Source organism: Rissa tridactyla, chromosome 8, assembly GCF_028500815.1.
Source record: "Rissa tridactyla isolate bRisTri1 chromosome 8, bRisTri1.patW.cur.20221130, whole genome shotgun sequence".
Taxonomy (NCBI): domain Eukaryota; kingdom Metazoa; phylum Chordata; class Aves; order Charadriiformes; family Laridae; genus Rissa; species Rissa tridactyla.
In genome coordinates this window covers 22,772,799-22,782,202 of record NC_071473.1, presented here as the reverse complement: position 1 = coordinate 22,782,202, position 9,404 = coordinate 22,772,799, and the positions used below count along the sequence as shown (strand labels likewise).

At 50.3% G+C, this 9,404-nt stretch overlaps 1 protein-coding gene across 3 annotated transcripts; it reads left to right on the top strand.

The window, feature by feature from the left end:
- The first annotated feature begins 952 nt into the window (after positions 1-952).
- Positions 953-9,044, top strand: RNASEL (ribonuclease L). 3 transcript variants are annotated; one of them, XM_054211944.1, is made up of 8 exons: positions 953-1,098; positions 1,426-1,550; positions 3,061-4,686; positions 5,070-5,158; positions 5,546-5,736; positions 5,833-5,950; positions 6,742-6,863; positions 7,736-9,044. In XM_054211944.1, the coding sequence occupies exons 3-8, from the start codon at positions 3,237-3,239 to the stop codon at positions 7,869-7,871; spliced, it is 2,106 nt and encodes a 701-aa protein (XP_054067919.1). In that variant the 5' UTR covers positions 953-1,098; positions 1,426-1,550; positions 3,061-3,236; the 3' UTR covers positions 7,872-9,044. The 3 variants fall into 3 exon arrangements, with proteins under 3 accessions (XP_054067919.1, XP_054067920.1, XP_054067918.1); XM_054211945.1 differs by having other exon boundaries at positions 958-1,134; positions 5,836-5,950; XM_054211943.1 differs by having other exon boundaries at positions 959-1,134.
- The last annotated feature ends 360 nt before the right edge of the window (positions 9,045-9,404 follow it).

The window sequence follows — 9,404 nt, the reverse complement described above, 5'->3', positions numbered from 1 at the left end:
GCTGGAGGACTGGACTCCCCTCTGTGTTTACACGGTGGCCGGTGCCTGGGTAGCTCTGCTTGCCAGCCCGGCTGCGGGCTGGAACACGCCGACTGCGGCGTCAACGGACCTGGAGCTCAGTGGTTCCCCAGGTGAAATTTAGCCCAGCGCTTAGTTTCCTCCTGTGGACGGATATACCAAAAGGTGAGGAAAAGCTTAAAATAAAACACAACACAATCCACCTCCCCTCCCTCCAAAAAAAACCCAAACCCACCCCACTCCCCAAATTGGTGCATTTAATGTCCCTACGCCTTCAGCTGCGGCTGAGCACGGGTTTATAAACAGGGTCTGCATGGGGGGGCTGCACGGGGAGAGCACTTTGCTCCCGACCTCTCTGTGATGTGCTGGAAAAACAGTCGCCAAACACCACCCCCCACCCCCCCACAAAAAAAAAAGAACCAACAAACCCAGCATCCCTCCGCCAGTGGATAAAATGCTCTCAGGGCTGATGCTTCCGGGGAGGGGAGAACACCGACTACGCTGGGAAGCAAATACTACGGGGGGATACGTGCTGGGAAGTGGGAGTGAAGCGCAGCTGCTGAGAAAAGCCGCTGCCTGGTTTCGAAGGCGTTTTGAGCAGCGGGTGGGTTTCTGGCTGGGCAGAGGGACCCCCTTCCTCGCCTTTCCTGTGGCGGGTGGCGGGTGACGTCGGGCAGGGTAGCGTGACTTTGCACCCTGGGGCCCGCGATGCGCAGACGCGAAGCGGCTTCTGGCCAAAAGCCAGTGGGACGGGACAGAAACGTTTAAACATTTGCTAGCAGCAGGGTGCTTGCGGCTGCGCTGCTCAGCGGCGGAGGAGGAAGAGGAGGAGGAGGAAGGTGTGCAGCCCCTGCCTTCCCCCTCCCTGGGGGCAAGGGATTTGAGCCCCACCGTGCCCAGGGGATCCTGTGTTGCTTTTCCAGCCAGGAAAGTAACCTTTTTTTTTTAAAAAAAAAAAAAAAAAAAATGTGGCAAAAGGCATAGAAGTTTCTGCAAGGAAATTAAATAAAATCGGGCATTCATTTCCTGCTGGGCGGCGGGGAGAAACGAACCATCAAACGATCCTTGGCTTTCCTGGGGGTAAATTCCTGTGGATTTATACTTCGGCTTTATACCGTAAGACTTCTCTGTCCCTTTTCTGATTTGCTTAGGTAATTTATTTCCAGTTCAGCTTTTCAGATGGTGAGTCCTGAAAGCGCTGGTCACTCGAACCTGCCTTTGCAGCCAGGAAAATGGGTGTTGGAGTTCTAGCTTTTCTAGGTACTAGATAGAGACAGATAGGTCAGGTCCTACCTGATTGACCTCTTAATGGCACGAAAAGCTTAGGAAAGGCTTCTGGTCAGGTAGGGTCTCCTAATTGCCTATGGAGGGAGGAGGGATTAAGGTTGGCTTTTTGTCTCATTCCAGGTATCGGATCGGGGACTTTCCAGGACCATGTGTGCGGCTGCCATCAAAAACTGGAGGGGAATGCCTGTCTCTGTCTGCCTGCTGTGTTCTCCACCTGAAAACATCGCTGCAGGCCGGCTTATTAGGTAACCTGTGATAAATCTGAGATAATGTTTATAACAAGAACATGCTGGGTTCTCCCCCAGCCCTGTCCCCTCACCCCAAGGGACACCTGCCTGGGCTGTAATTAGCGCTGAGGCCACCAACAAGCAAGCGAGCACGATGGGGGCAAATTGTGGTCCTCAAAGTAAAGAGTCACAACAAGGTAACACAAGGTGACCCAGGAATGAACTAATGCCAACAAGGACCTCTTGACTAGGGGGATGGGAGAGGGGAAAGAGGGGTTGCCCGAAGGTAACCCAAGGTAATCTAAGACTAATTAGCGTGGTAAAAATCACACCTTGCGTGCTGATGTCAGATCGTTTCTAGATAATGAACTAGCCACTAATCTTGATGGTGCACAGAAGGGCATTAGTTATCTGTATATCTATATATCTATGTATCTATATCTATCTATCTCGACCCTGTGTGCTCATTAGCTCCTGCGCATGGGGCAAGAACCCAGACCCCTACTGAGGGACAAGAGCATGTCTGTGTAGGCTGAAGGCTGTGCTGCCATACAGAGAGACCTGGACAGGCTGGAGAGTTGGGCGGAGAGGAACCTTATGAAACTCAACAAGGGCAAGTGTAGGGTGCTGCACCTGGGGAGGAATAACCCCCTGCACCAGGACAGGTTGGGGCTGACCTGCTGGAGAGCAGCTCAGTGGAAAGAGACCTGGGAGTCCTGGGGGACAACAGGATGACCATGAGCCAGCAATGTGCCCTTGTAGCCAAGAAGGCCAAGGGCATCCTGGGGTGCATCAAGAGGAGTGTGGCCAGCAGGTGGAGGGAGGTCATCCTCCACCTCTGCTCTGCCCTGGTGAGGCCGCACCTGGAGTACTGTGTCCAGTTCTGGGCTCCCCAGTTCGAGAAGGACAGGGAACTGCTGGAGAGGGGACAGCAAAGGGCTACCAAGATGCTGAGGGGACTGGAACACCTCTCTCATGAAGAAAGGCTGAGGGATTTGGGTCTCTCCGGTCTGGAAAAAGACGGCTGAGGGGGGGATCTTATCAACGCTTATAAATCCTGAAAGGGTGGGTGTCAGGAGGATGGGGCCAGGCTCTTTTCAGTGGTGCCCAGGGACAGGACAAGGGGTAACGGGCACAAACTTGAACATAGGAAGTTGCACCTGAACATGAGGAGGAACCTCTTTCCTTTGAGGGTGGCAGAGCCCTGGCACAGGCTGCCCAGAGAGGTGCTGGAGTCTCCATCTCTGGAGACATTCCAAACCCGCCTGGACGCGTTCCTGTGCCACCTGCTCTGGGTGACCCTGCTCTGGCAGGGGCTTGGACTGGATGATCTCCAGAGGTGCCTTTCAACCCCCACCATCCTGTGATTCTGTGTAAGTGCTAAAGCTGTGCTTCTCACCAGCCTTAGCTCTCGGCTGACACTGGCATTGCCGTCCGTAATTGCCCCTCGCACAGATCTGCAGGACATCAAATGTAAATGGTGAGGTTTCACAGGCTAATAAAACAAGATTTTCTGTCTATTAATTAGGTGAAGACCATGATGCCCTTGAAGTAGCAGCCTATCCTACCTAGCGTGTTTCGTCAATCAAACCCAGAGCATCCCCACAACGAAGGCACTGAGCATTGCACCTCTCCCATCCCTTGGTGGGATTCCTGGGCTCAGGTGAGGAGCATCTGAGGTACGGAGCCCTCCCTCTGACCATCATGGAGCCCACAGCTCACAGCCAGCAGGAGGCATCTACGGCTTCTAGCACGGAGACAGCAGAAGACCTTGCTTTCAAGTTAAATGCTGCTTTGAGGAACAAAGATGAAAAAACTGTGCAGGAGCTGCTGGAAAAAGGGGCAGATGTGAACTCCAAAGCAGGAAGTGGCTGGACACCACTGCAGAGCGCTGTGCAAGCTGACCTTGAGTGCCTGGTCAAGGTTCTGCTGGACAAGGGTGCTTGTCCACATGCCAGGAAGGACAATGGTGGCACTGCATTTATTGAGGCAGCGGCAGTGGGAAATGTGAATATACTGAAGCTCCTCCTTGATTATGGGATAGACATTAACGACCATGATGACAACGGCTTCACAGCTTTCATGGAGGCTGCGTGGTATGGGAATGAGGAAGCCTTGAGATTCCTGTATAGCAAAGGAGCAAATGTGAATTTGAGGAGGGTGGTTAGTGAGGAGAATGCAAAACTGCATAAAGGAGGTGCGACAGCACTGATGGATGCTTGTGAGAAGCGCCGCTTCCCGGCTGTAAAAATTCTTGTCCAAGAGCTGGGGGCTGATGTGAACATTCGTGACAACAAAGATAGGAATGCCTTGATCCACACCCTCAAGAAATCTGATTCCAAGCAAAGATACAAGTCAGCAGTCTCCATAGGCCATTTCCTGCTGGACTGCGGTATTGATGTGACCAGCAAAGATGAATGTGGGAAAACTGCCCTCATCCTAGCTGTTGAAATGGAGAGCACAGACTTGGTGAAAGCTTTATTGGAGAAGGGTGAAATAGATATTGATGACGCAGATGAGGAGGGCAACACGGCTCTGATGGTGGCTGTTGAGAAAGATGATTACGATATAGCAAAGTTGTTGTGTGAAAAAGGAGCAAGGACTGATGTGGGGAACCTTATCGCCGTCGCGAATAGGAACCGTAATCGTGACATGGCACATCTTCTTCTCCAATATAATGCCAAGTACGTTCCAGAAACCTTCGAAGACTGGGAGCCAAACAGCAAACGCTGGAGGGACCAGCTGAAAAAACTTCATCAAATGTATCGCCCTATGATTGGCAAACTGAAGACATTTCAATACATCCAGCAGAGAATTCAGAACACTTCTCAGGGTGGCATCTACCTGGGGCTCCATGGTGAGACAGAGGTAGCAGTAAGAACAAGACGCAGTACAGAGGGTGACAAAGAGAAAAAGTTCTTTGAACGATGTGGTAACTCTAAACATCTACTGAAGCTCTTCCAGTTTGAGAAGGCGAGAGGCTACATGTACTTGTGCTTCCCTCTCTGGGAGAAAAACCTTGAAGAACATCTGCAGGAACCAAAAGACCACAAGGATTACAAAGACGCTCTGAGGATGATCTTCCAGGCAGTGAGAGAGCTGCACTCCCTTGGATTTGCTCACCAGGATCTGCAGCCCAGCAACTTTTTAATAGGTTAACTTTTGCTTTCTCAGCGGATTCATTTTGCTTTCCTGTTGCCTGTAGTTTAGGGAAGAAGGTGCTTCTTAGCTGTCTGTAAAAAAACAGATACGAAACACCAGTGCAGGTGTCTTTATGCAGAATGAGGTGTCCGTGGCACTAGCTCTCCTCTTTAAATAAGCATAGATATGTTCGCAGACAGCCACGGAGGAGCAAATGGAACAACTGTACTTGTCTCATTAGACCTACCCTCCTTTCCAGGGCTTTGCAGACAGATCAACCCACAGCAGATCTCTTTGGAGATTTGTTTTCTAAAGAATGGGCCATCCAGAAGTCAGTGACAGGCTGTATTAAGGTTTTCCACCATTATTTGTTAACAAATTCTCTTATTTCCTCAGATTTAGGTGGCAAAATTTACTTGGCGGACTTTGATAATAAAAGAAAGTTGATTGAAGACAAAAAAGAACTTAGAAACTCAGATTTAGAGGTAACTTCCCCACGAATCGACACACGGTTTAAAATTTCAGGCGCTGTGATATTTGGTGTTGCTGCGAGACCTGGGGGAAGCCTTTCCTGCATCCTCAACTAGAAATCACCTTGATTTTTGGGAAAGGCCCATATAGCGATAAGAATTACGCTGACTAGGATGCAAGGCTGTGGCTGGTGCCGGGATACCCACAGCTACCCTGCGCGTGTGATTATGGCGCCTCTGTCCTCCGTCTTTGTGCACACAGTTTCAAAGTTTGTGTGTATTTGTGTTCTCCTGCCCACCTATAGGCGCACGTGTGCGTGTCCACACCTATAGTCTGCTCGTTTAGGAATACTGGTCCTCTTCACGCATCTGGCACGTGAGCAGTGACGTGTTTCTTTGCAGGCCCTCAGCAGGCTCGTGCTGTATGTTCTAGCAGGGGGTAGGAAACCCCTTCAGCAAGTCAGTACCCAGGATTTAGCTGCCGATTCCCCGGATTACAAGGAGGCTCTAGACCTTGTACATTGCCTGGTCTCTCATGATGAGCGAGGCTTGGAAGGTTTGAGCAACCACCCCTATTTCTCCAGCAAACAGGCGTAAGTGCTGGGAGTGCAAAGGCGACGCTTTCAGTACGGGATTTGCCTCTTGTCCTGTTTGTCCTGTCGCAGCTAACGAAGCTCCTCGTTCCACAGCAGGTTCCAGTTCCTGAAAGGTATATGGAATAAAATCAAAGATCTCGACGAGCGATACACTGTCTTTCAATCTTCTAATACTACTGAAGGATTTCCTTATCCAAGGTGGACTGAGGAGGTAATCCTCTTCTCTTTGGATTGATCTGAGGTTGGAGCTAGACATTGAGGCAGAAGGTTTTCCTGAGTGTTTCGCAGGCCTTGTTTAAAACTGTAACTGGAAAAAGTAGCCCCACACCTATACGGATAACTGAGGGAAACAATAAAATCTAAGCCACATAGCGGAAATACACCAAACTAAAGACATTGATGCTAAAGGGGACATTGATGCTGTTGACCGGGGTGGTAGTAGGGAATGGTCATTATAGAATTAGCTGTCAAACCTTCCCAGGTGTTTGTTGGCAACCCCTTAAGACAAGGACCTCTGGCCCTTGTTGCAAGCAAATTTCTGGCAAAAGTGTTTTGTTAGATTGGCTCAAAAAGCAGTGAGACCAGGCCTGCTTTTGCAGGTAGCATCCTGGAAGGACATGCCGCATCATTTGAGATCCGACAGTCCTGGTTCAGTACGGCAGCCTGCGTGGCCCTCTCAAGGGCACAGCTGGATCGAGACTCCCTCCTGCCCTCCAGGCAAGCGTGAAAATCTGTGCCGTGTTGACAGTCCGAATACGAATGTCGCACCTTGGCACGGCAGGAGAGGAAACGCTCAGCAGAATCAGGGGGTCTATATGGCGCATGTCCTGCAGAGCGAGCTCTTCTGCTCATGTTGGGAAATACTTTTGAGGGTGACAAGATTTACCCATGCAAGATGATGTCCCTGCAGAAAGCCAGGGAGAAAGGTGGTGAGCGGAGGTGGATGTGCTGCTTTCGTGGTGTATGAAAGGCAGACAATAATTTACGTGCTTTTTTTTTCAGATTGACAGATATGTTCTGCATATCATGAAAAATCCCAGGAGAGGAAGATCATATGAATACAGAAACAACGTCACCGACCTCCTGAGGCTCATCAGGAACCTGGATGAACACCCAGACCGCAGGTACGTGTTCACATCCTTGCCCCTGCCACCGTTTCATTGCAGGGAGCATCTGGGTGTCTGCAAGTGCCAGTGAGTTCGAGAGCAAAATCTTCTTCAGATGGTTTTCCAGAAGGGCAAACACGACTGGGATGTGAAAGAAAGTCCGTCAAAGCTCATCTCGTTGGAGGGGCTGTCTCCTCTGGCAGTGCAATAGAGTGTGAAAGATTGTGCGGCACAGGGGTCAGCCCTCAAAATCACCTCCCCGAGGGTAAGGAAAGGAAGTTAGCTCATGGGATTAGACCTCAGATTTTGAATCAAAATCGGACTTCCAGATCGTCTCCCACAGATGAACATCCTCAACCAGAGCCTTCTGCCCCAGAGGGATGGCAGAAGCTTCAGAAAACTGGTGGCAGCTCCCTCTCCACCGTTGCCTTTGCAGAGCAGCCAGTGGGGTGGAGAGGTGTCTGTGACAGCTAAGGCAGGTCATGGCTCTACAGTACAGGACAGCATCCCGTTAAGATGTCTTGACTACTAAAGAGATGCCAGAGTCTCCGATCCTCTACAGTCATGGGAGCTTACATGTGAGGTTAGAGGTGGCGTTAGCTCCTAGTGATGGTTTCACTGATGCTGGTGGCCAGCACTGCTCTTCAGTGAAAATACAGGTGGGATTAAGCAGATGGAGGTGCTGGAGGAATAGCGGGGGAAAAAAATGGATTGAGGAGCTTAGGGAAGGTCTAGAAAAGTTGCAGCTCAAGGATTTCTAGGAAAGCTTCCTGTGTTATCAGAAAGCCTCTGGAATGGCTTTTTCTCTGCAAGGGGGGAATCAGGGCATCCTGGACTCTTGACTCGTTAGGCAAGCTTTAAAAATCCATTTTGGTTTTGTTCTCTTTCAGGGTCAGCGACAGAATAGGAGACTATGCTGACTATTTCTTGAGGCTTTTTCCAGCACTTACCATTTATGTCTACAACAGTTTACGCCAGAATCCCAAATATAGCCACTTGGCAGACATTCAGGACCCTTCTCTGTAGGATGTTATTGCCTCATATCCCATGTCTGATCCCACCATCACTGCCTCTTTTTATTCCCTGTTTCTCCACCTGCAAAAGAGTTGATGAAGGTGGGTAAGGAGATGGGAGAGAGCACATGCAGGGACAGGGCATGGAGGACTTAGACTGAGAAATGAAAGATGCTTCAGAAGCATTTGGTGTGGCAACCATGGACCTTGAGGAAGAACGAAGCTGAGTGCCAGCCCAGGTCCTCCCTGACTACCTCTGTCCCTCTGGGCTTATCTGTCTGTGATGTTGAGATCAAGGAGGTCCTTTATGGAGAGCAGGAAGATGTGGGACAGCCCCGGTACACCCAATGTATCTGGGAGACAGCAGAGCTCAGGCATTTCCAGACAACATGGGACTCTCTGATAAAGGAAAAGGAGTTCGAGCTCCTTGCTAGGGCCAATATTCCCTACAGCTTGCACTGACGAGCCACTAATCTACCCCTAGGACACCAGGGATTTTCTCTTTTCAGTCTTTTTGAAACACTGCAGCAGGAAAATGAGATGCCTAGGCAATGGTCTGGCTGCAGAGTTGCCCTTGGCCCATCACCGCTCTGATCTGGTAGAGGCACACTCAGCCCAGCCTGCTGGCACCTGCAGGACTTCTGTTGGAGGATGCAGGAGATGTTTCCACGAGCAACAGACGTAAAGAGCACAATCCCACAAAACTCTGCTGCTGCGAGTAGTCCTGGCTCACCTGAAAAAGGCCGCTAATGCCAAAGGGACCGGTTCCTGCTGGAATGGACAATCTTTGCGGTGGCAGGCTGGGTCTGCAAGGCAGGGCTACGTACAAGCACCCCCTGTCTCCAAAACGGTGCTGCTGGTGGTATGTCACTGTCCCCCTGCCAGGCCCGGCTCCCGTGTGCAGAGCTGGTGCCCACCCAGCCGTAGCATGCCCAGAGCTTTGGGTTTGGAGGCCGGGTGGCACAAACCCATTTCTGAAATCCAACGGCGTGCAACGCGCGTCTGATTGTCCGAGGGCTTGCTTGTTTCTCAGCCGACGCTCTGATTTGCACAATGATTATATGTTGCTTAGGGAAATATTTTTCAGCCGTTGAAAAGACTTCTATTTTTGTTCAAACTGAGATTGGTATTCTTTCAATTAGCCTACAGAGAACCACGCTTGGAATAAACTTGCCAGGAAAACTGACTCTTACTACACCTGTTTATGAATGGCGTTCCCCCATCCCCTCTGCACAGAAAGAGACAGTCTACAGCACTATAAAATGCCCCAAAGGTTGGGATTTTTGCCCCCCACCCCGGCCCTGAAGGTGCCTCTTGCTTGTTTAGGTGGATGGTTTTGTCACTGCTCAGATGAATTGCTCCTGGCCCATAGGGGTATCTGATGGGAAAAGATGTTGGGAAATACTGAAGGCTTCCTATCCTTGGAAGCAAGCTCTGTCTCGTGAAATAATGGGCTGGATGGTGGGGTTTTTAAAATACATAAATGTAACAACAAGAAAGCGTGACTGTGCAACTGCTGGTGAGGTGCCATTAGAGAAAATGCCCC

Bases quoted from the DNA above. Each gene is read 5' to 3' on its own strand.
- RNASEL (XM_054211944.1), top strand. From the start codon at position 3,237: ATGGAGCCCACAGCTCACAGCCAGCAGGAGGCATCTACGGCTTCTAGC. The intron at 4,687-5,069 runs GTTAACTTTTGC...TTATTTCCTCAG, and splicing joins GCCCAGCAACTTTTTAATAG to ATTTAGGTGGCAAAATTTAC. The intron at 5,159-5,545 runs GTAACTTCCCCA...GTTTCTTTGCAG, and splicing joins TTAGAAACTCAGATTTAGAG to GCCCTCAGCAGGCTCGTGCT.